Source organism: Peromyscus californicus, unplaced genomic scaffold, assembly GCF_007827085.1.
Source record: "Peromyscus californicus insignis strain IS unplaced genomic scaffold, ASM782708v3 Scaffold_8__1_contigs__length_139910024, whole genome shotgun sequence".
NCBI lineage: Eukaryota > Metazoa > Chordata > Mammalia > Rodentia > Cricetidae > Peromyscus > Peromyscus californicus.
In genome coordinates this window covers 84,446,574-84,465,764 of record NW_026294606.1, presented here as the reverse complement: position 1 = coordinate 84,465,764, position 19,191 = coordinate 84,446,574, and the positions used below count along the sequence as shown (strand labels likewise).

General features: G+C 49.9%; 1 protein-coding gene across 1 annotated transcript in view; it reads right to left on the bottom strand.

Moving 5' to 3' along the window:
• The window catches only part of Pcnx2 (pecanex 2), a 165,562-nt gene that overhangs the window by 5,848 nt on the left and 140,523 nt on the right, over positions 1–19,191 (bottom strand). Inside the window, exons 26-32 of the mRNA XM_052728899.1 lie at positions 17,807–18,060; positions 15,887–16,120; positions 12,170–12,291; positions 6,281–6,425; positions 4,787–5,017; positions 3,919–4,193; positions 2,442–2,629 (exon numbers count right to left, since the gene is read on the bottom strand). Of these exons, the coding sequence (XP_052584859.1) occupies positions 2,442–2,629; positions 3,919–4,193; positions 4,787–5,017; positions 6,281–6,425; positions 12,170–12,291; positions 15,887–16,120; positions 17,807–18,060 (1,449 nt within the window). The remainder of the gene's footprint in view (positions 1–2,441; positions 2,630–3,918; positions 4,194–4,786; positions 5,018–6,280; positions 6,426–12,169; positions 12,292–15,886; positions 16,121–17,806; positions 18,061–19,191) is intronic.

Below are 19,191 nucleotides of genomic sequence, written 5' to 3'. Positions count from 1 at the left end.
CAAAGAGAACCATAGCCAGCATAGCCTCTTCTTTCTTTGAGTTGGGGAGGGGCGTGTCTCTTCTCTTCCTTTCTTCTCGCAGTCTACTGGGCATGGGCTCAGGCACTGCTTGGGTATCTTGCTCAACTGCAGTGCCTACTTCCCTTGGCACATCATTTTGTCAGGAGAGGGAGGGGTCTTGGCTGTCTACCACGTTCCTGTCCCCATTCCTGCCCACAGTGGGAAGGGGCTGCCTCAGGAGGAAAAAAGTGTCAGTTCTACCCACCAAAAGGAAGTGGGCCTCTTGCCAGCCAGGGGGCAAGGCAAGGCTGTGGCTGGTGGGGATGTAGCCAGAGGTACAGATGGAATGCTGGGAATGTATAGGTGTCCAAGTGTCCTGGGGTTCAACGCTGTCAGGGCTAGGACAGGATAGCAGCCGAAGGAAGGCCACAGTGGTTAGGATCGGAGGTTCAGGGCTATCTTTCCTCATCTGAATCCCAGGTTGGCTGCTCACTAACTGGGTACCTTGACTTGCCTTTCTGTGCCCCTGTGTCTCCATCGGGGAAGGGAAGACAGGGCACCCCTAAGAGCCTAAACCATGGAGGTGTAGAAGAACCTGTATAAGTACAGCCCTCACGTGGTGTCCAAAGAACAGCCCTGTGCACACAGCCTCTGCAGCAAGGTGCGGTGGTCACATGGGATGCAGAATGAATGAGGAGAGCACTACAAGCTAGGTCAGGGCTGGGAGACCCTCACCCAGGACTGATTAGGTTCAAGGGCTGGGGGCCCAGGCTCTGGGGTATTTTGCCAGCATGCCTTGTTCACTTAGAAGTTCAGACCCAGGCTGGACTTTATAGGAGAGTTTTAAGAAGCAATAATGAAAAATCAAGGCCTGGTTTAGCTTTTTAAATATCTTGTACCAACATGAGCCCTCAGCATCCTGCACCTCCCCCCTGTGGATCTGGTGGTAGTGGCAGGGACCCCAACGCCATGGCCTGGGTCTTGAACAAAGCATGACATCTGGATTCTCTGGCCTCACCAGCTAAGGTTACTGCTCTGCTCCGAAAAGGCAGAAGGCATTCACCAAGAAGGGACCTGTCAGGGCCTCTGACACACTCTGACCCTCTCTAGCCTTGCTCTGGCCAGATATGTCAGCAGCAAGGACAGGAAAGTGCAGGTGTTCACATGCTTCCCCATCTGGAAGATCACCTGTGTGTCCCTGGAACGTTTATCCCATCATATCAGAGGCTATGGCAGCAATGAGACCATAGGTCTCAGGTGCTGTGCTGGGCTCAGGGAGACAGCAGCTGGTAGGAGGGAGGGGCTGTGTTCCCTTCCAAGCAGCTGACTTGCATTTCCCCTCTCTACCCAGTGCCTGCTCACCTGCCTATCTTCCTGTTGTCTACTGTCTATCTCCTCTCTCTATAGTCCCCATCTCTCACCTTTCCTCATCTGTCTGTTATGTACCTGTTATCTGTCTATCTGTCTATCTATCTATCTATCTATCTATCTATCTATCTATCTATCTATCTGTCTATCTATGTATTACCACATCTATCTACCTACTGTCTATCATCTACCTATTATCTATGATATCCATATATCTATGATCTTTCAATCATCTATCATCTATTATCTATCAATCATTTATCTGTTTATTGGTTCAGGCACAACCCCACCCCCAGCCAACCAGTCACATTTATATAATCTTACATTTTGTCCCCCCATCCATGCCTTGCTCTGGATACTCTCAGGAGGTAGGCACTGCCCTCCTGGCCCCTCCGGTGCCGAGCTACAGGTGAAGCATGCACAGGGGTGCTTATTACATGCTTTTAGAAGTTGAAGAAAGAGAAGCTGAGGGCCAAGGCCGGAAGCACTGACAGGCTGCCCAGGGCAGAGCCATGGAGCATCAGGAACCAGGCTAGAGCCTCTGTCTCTCCAGGCTGTGTCCTCTGTGAGCCCCTGGCCCCTCCTTTCTCAGCCAGCATTAGAGTCATGTCTATCTGGTAGAGTGTATTCCATGGCTGTGAGACATAGGGTTTTAAGCTTTAGACTCAGCTCATCCCTTCCTCTGCCCACTCTGCTTGTATCCTTCTATCCCCATTCTTTCTGCCTTGGAATGCTGGTGGTCACAGAGCATGGGAGAGAAGCAGAGGACTGGCCACAGACAGAGAAGGACACCACGTAGGTCTATGCCTGCAACATGACATACCCGGGATGCATATGGTGGAACAGCACTGAGAAGGACAGAGGGAATGGAGTGTCTGATGGTCGGGGAGGCAAATGGTGCCCAAGGTAATGGACATATGGATGGATAAATGCCCAAAGCTGGACCCAGCCAGCCAGCGGGCATCACAAGCAGATCTCTTCCACTAACCCTAAGTTCCTTGATTGCAGCAAAGAGGCCCTGGAGATTAGAAAATACATTCCATGATGTTGCACCTGCGGCCCTGGGCACTCACCTGCCCGATGACCCCCTCCACGGGGTGAGGCCCATTGCTGGGTGCCTCCTTTCCTGGGCTGTTCTGTGCTGCTGTCCCGGCTCTCTCCATTAGGGGCATTACTGTCACCTGCTGATGGCACTGCTCCGCCATCTACGTCTTCGATGTTGCCACCAGTCCTCTGGCCCACACTGCAGTCCTTTCTCATCCTGTGGGAGGGTGGGAGCTTTAGGGTCTCACGGACACATCTCTCACATGCCATATGGTGACATCAGTTGAGGACAGTGATCTCATAAGATTGTGTCACCAGGTGATGTGTAGCTGGCTTGCTTGGTGCAGCTCTGGTGTTCTTATCCATGCATTCTGCAGGCTGGATTCCCATTGTGCCACCTAACTTACACTGCTGATCCCCAACCCTAGCAATGAGCGAACTGGGTGGAGGGGCACTCTCCTCAGTGGGCAGCGCCCCTGGAGTACAAGTGAGAAAGGGGCTCAGTGTTGAGTAAACAAGGCATGGCGGAATGAAGAAGCACCCATCTGAACTCTCCATGAGAACCCACCAGGAATGCGAAGCTTAGGATGCCCCCGGCAACCAGAGGCTCATTACTGCGAGAGGAAGAAGATGGCACTGAGTGACAGGCCAGAAGCTTCACTGGTTCTCTCCAGCAGCCAAATAGTTAAAACCCCCAGGAGAGCTGGGGAGATGGCTCAGTCTGTCAAGCGAGCAGTGCCAGCCTGAGGCCCTGAGTACAGCCTGCGGATCCCCTGTGAAAACATTGGGTATGGTGGTGTGCACTTGTAATCTCAGTGCTGGGGAGGTGGAGACTGGCAGATCCCTGGAGCTCACTGACCGGCCAGGCTAGCCTCATTGGTGGGTTCGGGGCCAGTGAGAGACCTTGTCTTAAAAAATGAATGCTGGCAAGATGGGAAAGGGACTACACAAAGTTGGCCTCTCAGTTCCACATGTGTGGGTATGTCTCAACACACTTCACACACACACACACATACACACACACACACATACACACACACACACACACACACACACACACACGGTGAATGATGCCTGAAGAATGATACCCAAGGTTGCTCTTTGGCTTTCATACTTACCTGCACACGGGCACACGGACACACACACACACACACACACACACACACACACACACACACACACTGGCACACACATGAACATATACCCAAACAAAATAAATTTTAAAAAGTACCCACTATCTCTCAGACCAGTTAGAGGGCAGACACAACCTGGGCCCGAGAGTGGGGAAAGTGACTCTGTGTATATGACATTCCCCAATGATTCACTCTGAGACCACTTGTTAGTCACATGACCTGCTGAAGGTCAGTTGGGTCAATTGGGTAAAGCAGGTTGACTAATGTAAGACAACCGTAATCATCATCATCATCATGCTGCCCAGAGCTCCAGAGAGCTCAGCTCCATACACTCCTCCCTGGTGCCCAGGCAGAAGCCTCTGGGAAGTCCTACCTTAGCCACCTGGTCTGGAACCATGTCCTCATGCGGTTCAGTGTGACAGGCCCACCCCAGACACTCTGCAGCTGCTTGTGGGTGCCCAGGTAGGATGTGGTCAGTGGGGAGACATACATGGGGTATCCCAGTGGCTGGTCGCAGGAGGAGTTGATGAGATTGCGTAGGACCTGCTTGTTGTTCTGGATGCTTCCACGCTCTGGGTTGCGGTTGCGCAGGAAGATGAGTTCCTGCTGCTGCCCTGCCCAGAGTCCCCGCACGCACTCCTTATTCACCTGTAAGCAGGGGTGGGGATGGGAGAAGCATAGGGACCCTGGCTGTCAGTCTGGGTGTAGCCTATGGAGAGTGGGTATGGTTCTGGGACAGGGAGTCTGGGGATGTAACAACTCCATCTAAGGCCCTTGTCTCAGTCCTGAAAATGATGTCATACTCACAGGGGAGGGGGCGGGGGGGGGAGGAACTTAGGGAAAATAAAAGGAAGTAAGATTTTCTCTTAGCCCTGTGCAAAGGTGGGTCATGGGGAAGAGGGCTCTTCCACTCAGGAGCAGGCAATCAGAGAAAAGTCTGCAACTTTGAAGTAGGCATGTCCAACTTGCAGCCCATGGGCCACAGGTCCTAAATCATCAATTACTTAAAACATTAAGATACTTAAAACAAAAGAAAACCCTCTTGTGAATTTGGTGGAGCCTTCCCACACACTGGTTCTCCAAGGAGGGAGATGACTCCACACGTGGACCGTGGCTTTCAGGCTGCATCTCTGGCCGGCCTCTGACGCCTGGCTAGCACTCCTCTGACTTAGGGACCAGCTGTGCCGACTGCCTTCTCTTTCTTCCTGTTCCCCAGTTGGAGACCAAGGCATGTGGCCTACCTTGATGACCTTGAAGCTCAGGAAACCCCTGTGGAGCATGATGACCTTGTACTCATCAGCACCCTCGTCCACCACGTGCCTCAGGGTCAACAGCTCCTCCTTGTTGGACAGCACCGCGCCCCTCCAGGCTGGGTCTCCCTCATGGCAGATCACGACCTTCTTCTCAAAGGACTGGATGGCCTCATAGAGAACTGCTGGGTCTTCATACTCATCAGGGCAGGTGAACTGGTCCTGGTGGGGAGAGCCCAGGTGGGCTCAGTGAGGCCAGAGCTGCTGGTCTGGGCAAGGGCAGAGGGGGACTTGCAGTGGCCTCTAGGGCCACATGCTCTCCTTGTTTTCCTCCCCCAGCCCCTACCCCGTCACTGAATCCTAAGCTGGACACAGAGGACAGCTCAACTCATTGTCCCTAACCAGATAGAGCGTGCCTAGGAAAGGGCTGCATTTCTCAGACCTCTGTGACATTTAAGTCAACCCCCCTCTTCCTAGTGAACCTCCTCTTTTATGCTCCTGGGAGAAGAAGGCCATTAGCCAATAGCAAGTTTATTCAGACCATCCCAAAGTATTGAATAATTTCTGAGGCTCTCCAGAAAAGAGGTACCAGAGAGAGGGTTTCTCAGTGTAATAGTTCTGGCTGTTCTAGAACTTGCTTTGTAGGCCAGGCTGGCCTCGAACTCACAGAGATCTGCCTGATTCTTCCTCCCCAGTACTGGGATTAAAGGCATGTGCCCCCACTGCCCAGCTCAGAGACTAAATTTTTATTAATTCACTTTTTGTAGTTTTTTTTTTTTTTCTTGAGACAAGGTCCCATTCTGTAGCTGAAGTTGACCTAGACTCATTCACCATTTTCATTACTATTTGAGCATGTAATGTACATCAGAAAGAGATGAAGACCGTGTTATCGACTTTATCCTTCTGTGTGTGCAGTGTGTGTATGACTGCATATGTAGAGACCAGAGGACAGCCTTGGGTGTCCTCCTTGGTGGCTATCCACGTTGTTCTTTTGAGATAGGGTCTTTCACTGATCCTAGTGGTCACCAGATTGGCTAGGCTTGGCTGGCTGGTGACCCCCAAGAGCCTCTTGTCTTCTCTCCCCAGCCCTGGGATCGCAAGCAAACTAACACGCCCAGATTTTCGATCTGGGGTCTGCGGTTCAAACTCATACCCTCATCTTGCACAGCAAGCACATTATTGACAGAGGCCTCGCCCCAGCTCTCATTATTCACCTTTTCCTCGCTGGAACCCAATACTGGACACAAACAACTTAAAGGGGGGGGTTCTCTATTTCAGCCATGGTGAAGAGGATTTACGCCATACTCCTTGGCTGAGCTGACTCTAAGCCAGTGAGGAGGCAGACCATGGAGTGGGGCTCCTCGGGAGGAGGGTGGAGAAGATGGCTGCTCACTGTCCAGTGGGCAGGAAGTAGTTGTAAGGGGGCAGACTCTTTTTCTCCCCCACAATTTCAGATGAATCCTTCTTTCGGAAGTGGCTTTCTACCTGGTGCAGTTTCAGGGACATCCGGATGGCTGGGACAACAACTTTGTGCAGCAGGTCCATGTCAGCAAATACCCACTCATCTCGAGCTGTGACCCGGAAGTCACCTTTGAAGAGGGCATGCAGCCCGTACAGAAATGAATCCAGGCTGCAAAACACAGTCGCATCACTGTGGGATCACTCTGCGCAGTGCTTATGATCGCTTCATTCCCCGCCAGCATCTGCATCTCCTGCTTTAAAAATGATCTTCCTGGGGCTAGGAAGATAGCTCATTTGGTACACACGTGCATGAGGGCCCGAGTTCCCAGTACCCCCGTAAAAAAGTCATGTGTGGTGGTGTGTGCTGGTTATCCCAGTGCTGAGGAGGCAGAGGTAGGATTGGTCCCTGGTTCTCACAGGCCACCCAGTGTAGCTTAACCAGTAAACTCCAGACCAATGAAAGATGCTGTCTCAAGTAAGATGGATGGTATCTGAGTTACAAGACATGTATGACCACTTGCACATGTACACACACAAACACACTCATTATCTTCCTGTATTTTAGACTGACCCAGCATGGAAAGGAAGATGACTCTGCACTTTTCCCAGAACCCCCTGTGCCCAGCCCCACAGCTAGGTGTGAAGTATGCTGGTGCCTTGGTGTACGGTCATCTCCATTCATCATAGGAACCACTAACACGATCTCTGAATGTGAAACTGAGATCCAGCTTGGAACAGGCCAAACACATACACCAGAAAGCAAGGGCAGCAGGCTCTCCCTCCCCAGCCACCCTGGCTCTGCCACACATACCCTCCCCACACCAGGGTCTTATTCCTCCTCTTGAGATTTCAGGGCTGTGTTAACCACAGTAGAAATTGAATTCTGCCATGATGTATAGAGAGGAAAAAAATAACCAAATGTCACCCAAGCATGGATTCTTAGATTATCAGAGCATAACTGTTCCCTCTGCCACCCTTTCTTCATGACTAGGGAAGAAGCAGGGTGACGAAGGTCAATGTCAGTGGCTAATGGCTCTGCCAGGGTTGTTCAGGTTTTCACAGTGTCTTAGTCAGGGTTTCTATTGCTGTGAAGAGACACCATGACCACAGCAACTCTTGCAAAGGAAAATATTTAATTGGGGCTGGTTTACAACTTCAGGGATTTAGTCTGTCATCATCATGGCGGGACATGGCAGCGTGTAGGCAGATATGGTGCTGTAGAAGGAGCAAGCAACAGGAAGTGATCTGTCTCACTGGGCGTGGCTTGAGCATATATGAGCCCTCAAAGCCCACCTCCACAGAGACACACTTCCTCCAACAAGACCACACCCTACTCCAACAAGGCCACACCTCCTAAGAGTGCCACTCCCTTTGGGGGCCATTTTTTTTTTTCAAAGCACTATGCATGTCCAGGTTTTCCTGCTTCGTTTCACTTCCCTGTCTTTCTCATCTGTCATTAAGTGCCACCTGAGTGAAGAACAGGGTGTCACACAAGGGAAGTTGCTTAGGGCCTGGGACCTTTTCTGAGTGAACATGGTGAGTGGGCTCAGGAAAAAAATGTATACTGTATTCTGGGGATCGGAAGGAAGGATGGTTCTCCTCTCCTCCATTCTTATTTCTATACGGCGCCCTCTCATAGCTACTTCCAATGCTCCTGAGATGCAGGGGTGAGGCAAACATGGTAGCCAGCACCCTGGACAAAACTGGCCTGGGACGAGGTGCAGGACATGCATGGGAAAAGATTTTCAAAGATTTAATGAGAAGAGCTCTAACTCAACACAGTGCATGGGACCTGTGCATCAGAGAAGCATGCCCACCACTTACTGTTGCAGCACCCTGCTATGGCACATACCTCTGTTGATTTCTACCCAGAACTCCCGTGAGGAAGACTCAGAGGCTTTGTACTAGAACAGCCTGTGGGAAACAGGAGCCTCCGGGGCCTCCTCAGATGGGGCTGCTGGTGTGGCCTGGAGGAACCTAGAACCTTCTGGAAAGAGATTGAGGAAATAACCTTTCCCAAAAGGCTGTTTGCTCACAGAGCAAAAGCTCCCAAGGGACTGAGAACCTCAGCCAGCTCCTGGGAGGCAAAGAGGCCGTTGGAGCAGAGTAGAACTGCAGGAAGGCTGGACCCATGAGCAGAGGCTTCCTTACATGAGCGATGCCTGCCATCTGCTCTCCAGGGAAATATCTAAGGATGCTCCCGGTGTCGGAAAGGCACTAACCGTAGAAATGGAAATGAGGTGCTAAGTCATGGTGGGGTGAGTGCAGGGAGGTATGGGGACACCACACTGCACACTCAGTGTAAGAGGAAAAACTCCCTTTAGACGTGGGAACAAGACTTGAGGATTCACCCAGATCCCCCAGGCAATACCCACAGATACAAGAGCCTCAGCCTGCTGCTTGCTCAGCCTCAGGCCATTGCTTCCTCCAGAGCCTTACTAAGGTGCCCAGGCCCCCATCTGAGGCATCAACAGTCTATACTTCAGCTGTTGATTTTCTTTTCAGAGAAAATGATACATGGCAGCGCTTACAGGTGCTTTATTAAAGTGACTCTCCACGTGAGCCAGAGCCCAGGTGAGAATCCCTCCAGCCTGCAGAATCACCCCTTGACCTCACACATGGAAGAGTTCTAATGGGAGGTGTTTCATAACTAGCCTTTCCCCGGGGAGGGAATAAAGAGGAAGAAGATATCCAGCAAGCAGCCTGGAGTAAAGCAGGGCAGGGGGTGGGGTGGGGCAAGGAGAGTGGAAGCCTCCAGAATGCCTGCTGTGCCTTTGGATTTGGAGCTTCACTGCCCTTTGTCCTCTTAAGCCTCAATTGAGAAGCCAGTGTGATCACAGCAGTTAGGATCCCTGAGCGGAGAGGCAGAGATAGGTGGATCCCTGGGGCTCCCTGGGCAGTCAGCCAGCCTGGCCCACAGGGAGAGAGAGGCCCAAGCCACAGAAAGTAGTTGTTTCTAAAACAAAGGTGGATGGTGCCTGAAGAGTGACAGCCGAAATTGTTCCCTGGCTTCCACACACGTGTACACTTAACAGGCACATGCACACACACACACACACACACACACACACACACACACACACACGCACTGACTAGACTGAGAAGTGACAGGCTCCCACTCAGCTGGATCTGGGCTGCCACTGCTGTGGCACACAGCACAATCAAAGTTGTCTGTCTCAGAGGCTAAGCCCCATCTGAAGCCCACCAAGGAGGTAGGCAAGCCAGGCTATCTCACCATGGTGCCAGGATGCCGGGGGCAGCAGCAGAGAGAGATTAGCTGTGTCCAGGCAGGGACAGCAGGAAAGACACATCTGGCTCTGACCCCACCCCTTCCTGTCACCAGCTCCTTTTCCTGTCTGACCAGCTCTACCATGCCCTTCACATCATGATGAATTTGAAACCATGAGCCCAAACAATCCATTCCTTCTTTGACCTTGCTCCCACAGGCGTTCTGATCACAGTGATGAAGAGCAAAAACTCACACAATCCCTGACCAACCTGGCTTGGCTGTCACCTGTGATGGCTCTCAGTCACCGGGATTGGGCCCACAGGGGACATCTGTTCATGTCTGGGGACAATTTTGATGTCACAACTGATACAGGGACACTGGGTAGAGTCTGGGGTGCAAAATCAACTCAGAAGAGCCACCCAAGGAACTGCTAGAGCTCCAATGTTGAAAACCCCCAGATGCATTGGGAAAAGAGACCAGCACCGGAGTGGGGGTCATCTAGTACCAGGCAAGAGATCACTGCCTTGGGTTTGTATTGTTGACTTTGGGGAAACAACTTTACCACAGGAATCGTTTCTGCAGGACTCTTCAGGGTATGCCCCGCACAGACTGACTTGTTCTGTATTCCAAACACGCTGCCACCCTCCACACTGCTACACCCGGGCTTTGCAAGAGCAGTGTAGCTAGTGAGGGGCACCCAAGAGGTGATGCACCACTGCATCAGCCTGGGGATACAGGTGCTCAAGATGTCAGCCTCTGCCACCAAACTCGGGTTGGACAAGAGACCTGCCATAGGATCCTAGCCAGTTCTCTTCCTGTGTCCCTTACTCTCCTCTGGGACATCCACAGACAAGGCATTGGCTTTTCTGTCACAGTTACTTTTGTGGCACACCAGTTCCCTAAACACCAAGGGCCAGATGACCAGTGCCACCCCACAGGCATTTTAATCACAGTGACAAAACAAGACAACCCAAACCAACCAACCAAAGAAACAAACCCCCTAACACAGTTCCTGAGCAGCCCGACTCTGTTCTCATCTGTGGCTTTCCACGTGGCTCTCAACTATTGCCATCAGGGATGTGTTGGAGCCCATTGGGTTCTAAAATCCAAATATTCCCATGGGGAAGCCTGGCTTATTCCTAGGAGGTACAGAACACTCAGAATGCCCTGTTGTTCCTCCAGGGTAGGTGCCTCCCTGGGAGGGAAGAGATGTGATCCAGAAACTCTACTCTCCACATCCCTCTGTCTCTGCCTCCCAGCTCTGGGATCTCAGGTATGCATGATACCGGACCCAGGTTTTGAAGTGGGTAAGGGGATCTGAACTCAGGTCCCCATGCTTGAACAGCAAGCACTTTACACCAAACCATCTCCCCACACCTTATTTTTCATTGTGAGTTAGAGAGCTACGGACAGGTTGTGCACAGTTCCCAGTGAATGCCTGTGTCAGCATTCATGTTGTGCTATGGGCCCAGTGGCTGAAGTTGAGAGATGCAGGTGTGTCCTAGCAACCTGGGCACAGAGGGTGTGTGCTGGTAGCCATGGCATGGGAAAGGATCCACGTGGGCAGGAGAAGGCATGGTGCTGCTCCAAACGGCATGACATTCCTGAGCTCAGACTGTACTTGAGCCACCACACAGTTAAAGCCCAGGCAGCCTCTGTCACCACAGTCTGGCACAGGACATGGCGACACAGAAGCTAAGCAGGTGGGAGGAAGTGGTAGACACAGGACGAGCTGAGTAGCTCTGGGGCTCTTTCCTTTTCTCTTTCCTTCCTCCTTATTTCCTTCCAGTGCTGGGAATAGAACCTAGGTTCCCATACATGCTAGGCAAGTACTTGACCATGAGCTCTACCTGCAGTTACATTTCCCCCCTGCCTTTTAAACTCAAATGTTCCCTCGTGTACCAAGATTCTGATTTCAGCTGATGTCAGGAGCTCGCATCCCCCCTCCCTACCTCCCCCGCCCCCCCCCCCCCCCGTCAGTTTCTCTAGTGCTGAGTACCAAAGATGAAACCACATGATAGCCACTGATGTCCACTGACTGAGGGGTTGGATGTCACTAGTTAGAGCATCTTAGCTGGAAAAGAGGGGATGTGACAGACCCTGCTCAGGGGACAGAGGGCGAAAGGGGCCCAGGGAAAAGTGATGGAGATGAACCTTTCCCAAATATCAACTTTGCTAGGCACCTGGAAAACCTCCACAAAGAGGCTTGCAACCATTTTAGTTGAAGACAGGGTCTCATGTATCTCAGGCTGGCTTGAACTCACTATATAGCTGAGGATGACCTTGAACTTCTGACCCTCTGCCTCTACCTCTAGAGTGCAGAAATTACAGGTGTATGTCACCATGCATGCCTTATACAGTACTGGCTGTTGAGCCCAGGGCTTCAGGAACACTAGGTAAGCCTTGTACCTATATTCTTAGCCCAACCCGCACAACCTGAAAGGTCTGAGATCTGGGACCTCTGGGTTCCAACTGCCCATATTAATATTTCCAAATGCAACAGTCTCAAGTTTACAATGACAAGAAACATTTTGCAGACCCAACCTGATTCCCGAGGAAAGATGCATCTGAAAGGCTTTCCAGCAGGCCAGTTTTGAAGTAAAGAAAATGACTGACAGGATCTATCAAACACAAACCCCAGGCACATGCACAAGGCTAAAACACCCCAGCTGTCTCCTAGGTACCTCATGGCCATATTGTGTGCTGCTGTTCCCAGAGCTCGCCTTCCCAGAATGCACAGGGCAAAGGAAAGTGTCACCAGAGGCGAGTCTTCATCACTGTCCACAGGTTCCAGGGCCTTGGAGAGCTGGAAGAACAAGGATGTGAACCCAGCTGTCACCCAGGCTTTCACAAGTGCGGCTGAAGCAGGCTTGTCGGGGGCGGGGGGACACTGTAGCCAACCAGGCACCTCTGAAGTGACCCCAGAGAGAGGAGTCTTTTGCTGCCCATGGCCGTCTCTCTTACGGTTGGACATGGAAAGATACGCATGGGAAAAGCACAGTGTTACTTACTTTTCTAAATGCTGTCATGATATTTCTGACAGGAGGCAATTTGAGGAAGAAGGGTGTTATTCTGGCCCACAGAAGAGGCACAGTCCATCATGGTGGGGGAGGCATGGCCGCAAGAGGGAGAGGTGACTGATCATGTGTGCAGTCAGGAAGCAGAACATGAACAGGATGATGTAGGGCTGGGCCTATATTTGAATGCTTAGTCACCAGAGAGTGGCAATATTTGAGAAAGATTAGGAGGGATGGCCTTGTTGGAGGAAGTGTGTGGTGATATATTGTGCATCCCAATAAAGCTTGCCTGGGGATCAGAGGACAAAGTCGACCACTATATTAAACATAGAGGTCAGGCAATGGTAGCACACGCCTTTCATCCTAGCATTCGGGAGGCAGAGATCCAAAGGGATCTCTGTGAGTTCAAGGCCACACTGGGAACAGAGCCAGGTGTGGTGGCACATGCCTTCAATCCCAGCACTAGGAAGGAAGGAAGATGGCAGGGCACAGAAAGGTATACAAGGCGTGAGGAAACAGGAAGTCTCCTCTTGAGAATGAGAATTTTCCTAGAGGTAAGAACTTGTGGCTGGCTTGTTCTGCTTCTCTGAACTTTCAGCTTTCACCCCAATATTTGGCTCTGGGTTTTTTATTAATAAGAAAATTCGTGTTACAGAAGTGTGTCACTGGGGGTGACTTTGAGGTTTTAAAAGCCCAAGCCAGGCCCAGTTTCTCTCTCTTTCTGCCTGTGGATCAGCATGTAGAATTCTCAGCTGTCTCTCTAGCACCATGTCTGCCTGTATACCACCATGCTCTCCACTATGATGATAATGGACTGACCCTCTGAAGCTGTAAGCCAGCCCCCATTTAGATGCTTTCTTTTGTAAGGGTTGTTTTGGTCATGGTGTCTCTTCACAGAAATAGAACACTGACTAAGACAGCCTGCCTCCAGTGATCTGCTCAGTCTAATGAGGCTCTGTTTTTTAAAGATTCTACAACCTTCCCAAGTAGCACTACCACTGAAGGACCAAATGTTCAAACATACGAACCTATAGGGGAAACATCCACATTCAAACCACAACGGGTACTTCCCAAGTAGAACTACCATTGAAGGACCAAATGTTCAAACATACGAACCTATAGGGGAAACATCCACATTCAAACCACAACGGGTACTTCCCAAGAGCAAGGCAGCAAAGGTTAGGTTTGATGAGCAAGTCCCTGGGATGAGTTCTTATGACAGATTTAGGTCACTAACACAGTCAGACCACGCCCTCTCAAGAATGCCCACCATTACTGGCTCCTACCATAGAGGAAGACCTGCCAAAAGCCAGATCAAGTAAAGCTTTTCTCTTCTCCCCCAGATAAGGGCCCTTTCAACAGACTGTGAATGCAAAACCAATGACTAACAGTTACATAAAGTCAAACTCGGGCCTGATGGTACAGGTCTAGCCAGCCCAGCTACCCTGGAGGCTGAGGCAGGAAGACTGTCAGCTCATGGTCTGCTTGAACTACAGAATGTATTGGAGGCCATCCTCAGCAACTTAGCAAGGCCCTATCTCAAAATACAAAGTAGAAAACAGGATGAGGCAGGCATATAGGTCAATCAATGGTAGATCATCTGACTAGTTCAATGCCTAGTACCACGAGGAGAAAAAAAATATGTACATTTATATATATATACACACATATCTAATACATGGTATATATACTATATATATAATGTATACCATATATTATATATAGATTATACATACACACACACATATATATATATATATATATATATATATATATATATATATATATCATCTGTTTACTATAACATGGGATAAAGGAGACACATCAGGAGTTCCTTTTTCTTTTCAGCCCATATCCCTAGGCTGTGACTGGCTTCCTGACCCTGAGAAGTTAGTGTCATGGTTTGGTATCTTTTTTATGTACTCTGTCAGCTGCTAGCATTGTTGCTCTCAATCTCCTTCCTACACCAGCATTCACGGACTCAGCGTTCAGCACACGGAGTGGATGGACATCCAGTCCCCGGTTCACTCTGTCTCTTCTGTCAGAGTGGATGGACATCCAGTTCCCGGTTCACTCCATCTCCTTTGTCTGTGAGCAGCCATTACTCTGGGCTTCATCTCCAGGAGACAAGCCTTCGGGTGTACACTCAGCACATGAGCACTGCCCTGGAGAATGATAGTTATAGACGCATCTGGACCATCTGATCGCTGAGCAGATGGCGTGTCCATGAGTCAATGTGCTCAGTAAATCTTCCTGACACCAGCAAAGAAATATGTCAGGGGGCAATCTCAAAAAAAAAAAGACGTCTATTTTGAGACAATGACTTGCTATGTGGCCCAGGCTTGTCTGAAACTCATTATATAGCCTAGAATGACCTTAAACTAAAAGATCTTCTGCCTCAGCCTCTCCACTACTAAGATTATAGACATGAGCCACCATGTCTATTCAAAATACAATTCAGTCATTGGAGTGCTTGCTTCTCAGGCATTGAGACCTGAGTTCAGATCCCAAGACTTCCTGGAAAAACTTTGGGGCACGCTTCTGTAATCCCAGGTCTGGGAAAGTAGAGACGAGGATTTGCTGGCTAGTCAGTCTGTACAAACTAGTGAGCTCCAGGTTCAGAGAAACCCTGTCTCAGGAGGAAGGTGGAGAGTGGTTGAGAAAGACACCTGACACTGACCTTTGACCTCCATATGTGTGTGCACACTCACAGGCACCAAATCAAATAAAATTATTATAAAAATTTTATAATTTTGTTTTGCTGGTGGTGCTGGATATCAAATCCAGGGTCTTGTCTTGTACAGGCAAATCCTCTGTCACTGAGCCCTCCAAACACAAATTTATTCAATTTAATTAATTTATTAGTGTGTGTGTGTGTGTGTGTGTGTGTGTGTGTGTGTGTGTGTGTGTGTGTGTATGCGTACCCATAGGCACTCTCCACATGATTCTCTTGAGATGGGGTGGCTCACTGGTTTGGTGCTGGGCTGGTGGTCAATAAGTTCCCAGCAATCCTCCTGTCTCAGCACCACCTCACTAGCACTAGGATTACTGCCATGAGTCACCCCTCAACACACACACACACACACACACACACACACACACACACACACACACACACACAATGCAATTTCAAACAAGGAAGTTTCCAGTATTTTGATGCTGCTCTAGAGACTTAAATATACTGACCCTGAACATTGTTCAAAACTCTGTCATTGGAGACAAAACATATTGTCTCCCAATTATGTACTAAGCATTTATTCAGAAATGAAATTTTTCTCACCTCTATTTTCTATTATCTACCTTGGAGTGCAGTAAGAGGAAGGAGGTTAAGGAGCCTCGCTTTCTAGCCTTGTACTCAGTGGCTCAGCCCAGGTCCTCTCCTACCTCCTGTCTCTTCCCTGCGCAGAACTGAATCCACTCCAGGAACACAGTGCAGTAACTCGCCCGTGTGATCCCCTGGAGACATGGGACGTAATCGTCGTCGATGTTGATGTTAAACATCGCAAGGTCACGCTCGATGTGATGCCACTTGGCGAAGGGCTGGAGGGACTTCAGCAGGGGTTCGTTCTTGACCCAGGAGAGGAGTTTGGGGGAAGTAACCATGTAGTATATTATACTCTGCAGAAAGCAAGCAAGACTATGAGATTTCATAGCCAGAAGACTTTATTTATTTGTTTTATTTATTAGGTCTCAGTAAGAAGGGACTGGAAAGATGGCTCAGAGGCTAAGAGGAGACATCTTTGTCTCCATCAAAGACAGCTTTGGCTGGTAGGGGTCTGAGGCCTCTGACGGGGACCTTTTGACTCTCAGCACAGTATAGAGGGCATGAGGTTCTTTTGCTCGTAGATAATCACTAGGGAAACCAGGAATGTTAAACATGCAGGGTTGTCTCTTCAAAAGAAGAGATATATAACCAATCTGCCCAGCCGGCTGGGAATGGATGCAGCTATAGCCTGGTGACTTCTGTGTTATCTGTGGGGTCAAGGCATACCTGAGTCCTCCAGACTCTTATGTTTATCTCAGACTCTTCCTTCATAGACCCTTATCTTGAGCATTGTTTCTCAGTCAATAGAACCATCTTTATGGAAGAGGTCATACATACTTTGAAAAGAGTTTCAGTATAATCATGTAGTAAGCTATGTTGTACACATAGGACTGAGTTAATTATCATCAGAAAATTTTTTTCCAAAGTTGTGCTGTGTTTAAATATGCCTAAAATAAATTGCCTGGGGTCAGACAGAAGTTTGAACTAACACTGACTACTGAGTTGTGTTGAACCAGACTTCCTTCTTACCGCACGTGGATTGACACTCCTGGCCCTGGTGGCTGCAGAGACCTCCCCCCGCAGGACAGCATTAAATTGTGGAGCCCTCAGCAGGCTTGTCCCCAGGCATAGCCTCCCCCAGCACAGGGTCCATCACGGGATTTCCTCTGCCCTCTTCTGTCCTTCTGGTCCCTGCTTCTTAGAGCACAACTCAGCCCACCTGGACCAGAACCACATTTTTCTCCACAGGGCGTGCAAGCTGCACGTTTCTTTTCTTGTCTTCTTCCTTTCCTCTTCTCTTTCCCCTTTTCTCCCTTTCCCTTCTCTTTCCCCATCCCTTTCTCTCACCCTCCATTCTCTCCTTTTTTGATTTAAAAAGAAAACATCATTGTCCTTCCTAATCTTTGGATTGAATGTTTGATACATGGTCTTTTGTCCTTCCTAATCTTTGGATTGAATGTTTGATACAGGTCTTTTGTAGCAAGGTCTGGAATTCTCTATGTAGCCAAGGATGACCTTGAACTTCTGATTCTCCTTCCTCTACCTCCTGAGTGCTGGGATTCCAGATGTACATCACAACACAGGGTTTGGTGTAGTACTGGGGATTGAACCCAGGGCTTTGTGCATGCTAGGCAAGCACTCTACCAGCTGAGCTACAGCTCCAGTCCACAATCCTGGTTCTAAGCTGGCCCATTTGCGCAGCAGCTAACGACACACTGTGTCACTCCAGTATGGGGCCTGCCAATGCACCCTGAATATTTAAATTGGCCATCATAGCAAGCACCCCCTGCTGTGGTGGAAATGGACAGACAGCCAAGGTTGCAGCCAGCCTTCTGAGTCCAGGCTTGGGCTAACACAGAGCCCTGCTGTGTTTTTCAAGAAAGTAGAGGTCCCCAAGTCTGGCTGCATTTCTCACTGGGAAGCTGGGGGAAAAAAACCTCAGGCATGCCACTTGGTGTAGAGCTTTTCAGGAGCCCTGCCTCTCACCCCCACTCCCCCGTCCCTAGGCTTCGCCCGTAGTATCGGGAAGCACATCACACCTTGACGTAGTAGCGGACAAGCACCCTGCGGAGGTCAAACACCTGCAGCATGGTGGCTGCATTGTTGTCGATGATGCGATAGCCCTCCAGGATGTACTGCGTGCGTGTGATCTCCCAGGTGAGCCAGCGCAGGTGGAAGGCGGCATTGCAGGACAGTAGGTGTGGCAGGTGGCCAGGTTTGCAGCAGCAGCAGCCTCTGTCATCCTCGTCACCTTCCATGATGGCCTCCACCTCCCTCTGCTGGCAGTAGGTTCCTGGTCAAGGACACAAGAGGCATTAGACCCTGCAGAGGTCAGAAGAGGGCATCAGGTGATCAGGAACTGGAGTTACAGAGAGCTGTGAACTGTCATTCGTGTTGAGAGTCAAACCCAGGTCCTCTGGAAGAGCGGCCGGTGCTCTTAGCCACAGAGCCATCTTTGTAGCCCCATGAGGTATCTCTTGAAGGTGCTAGAATATGCTGGAATCTAGTGTGTGTTCTTAGTTTTAAAGCAGGCCTACCAAACAACCATGATTTTCATAACCATTAACTCTTTGGGTGTGTGCCTATGTGCAAGGTGTGTATGTGTGTGTGTGTGCGTGTATGTGCGTGTACGTGCATGCATGTGCATGTGTATGTGTGTGGGGGGGTAGGAAGGGAGGTAGGTAGATATGTAGGCAAGAGTTCATTCCTCAGGAGCCCTCTACCTTGGTTTTTTGAGACAGGGTCTCTCTGTGGACTGGAGTTCACCAAGTGCACTAGGCCAGCTCTGGCTCTCCAGAACTGGAGTTGCAAGTGTGTGCCACTGCACTGGGCTTGTTATCAGTTCACAATCATTCCTACTTCCTCTATTCTCTGTGTTTTTATTTGAGGAGAACCATGCTTTCATAGTGGCCACAGACTTGGTGATGAAGACTCGTAGAATTACCCGTCTTTGGTGAGACAACCTGATAAAGATTCCTGCCCTGGAGCACCTTCCAGGACAAATAACAAAGTGCAGACCAGAAGAGGGGAAGGAAGCTTTCAATACGACGTAGTAAGAATAATGTGAACCCTGGAACAAGGCAGGCCAACTGGATCAAGAACAAAGAATACTGAGGTAGGAATGAAAACTGCATTCTGCCCAGGTCAATCTGAGCCTCGTATATGAGAACTGCGCCCATCTTCCCAGCCAACACAGGAAGAAGAAATCCATAGCCTCCATTTCTGTGGACTTTAACTCTGCCCTTATTTAAAGGCTGTGCTATGTGGCCTCGAACTCAGGATGAGTGTGAGAGAGGAGAGAGATGACTGCACCCATCACAGTGGGCTAACCTGGAGCTTTTTCTTGCTTTGGGCCAGAGAGGATCAATCCACTAACTGCAGTTCCTGCCTTTGGCTTTCCCTTTGAAAGGCCGCCAGGAGCGGA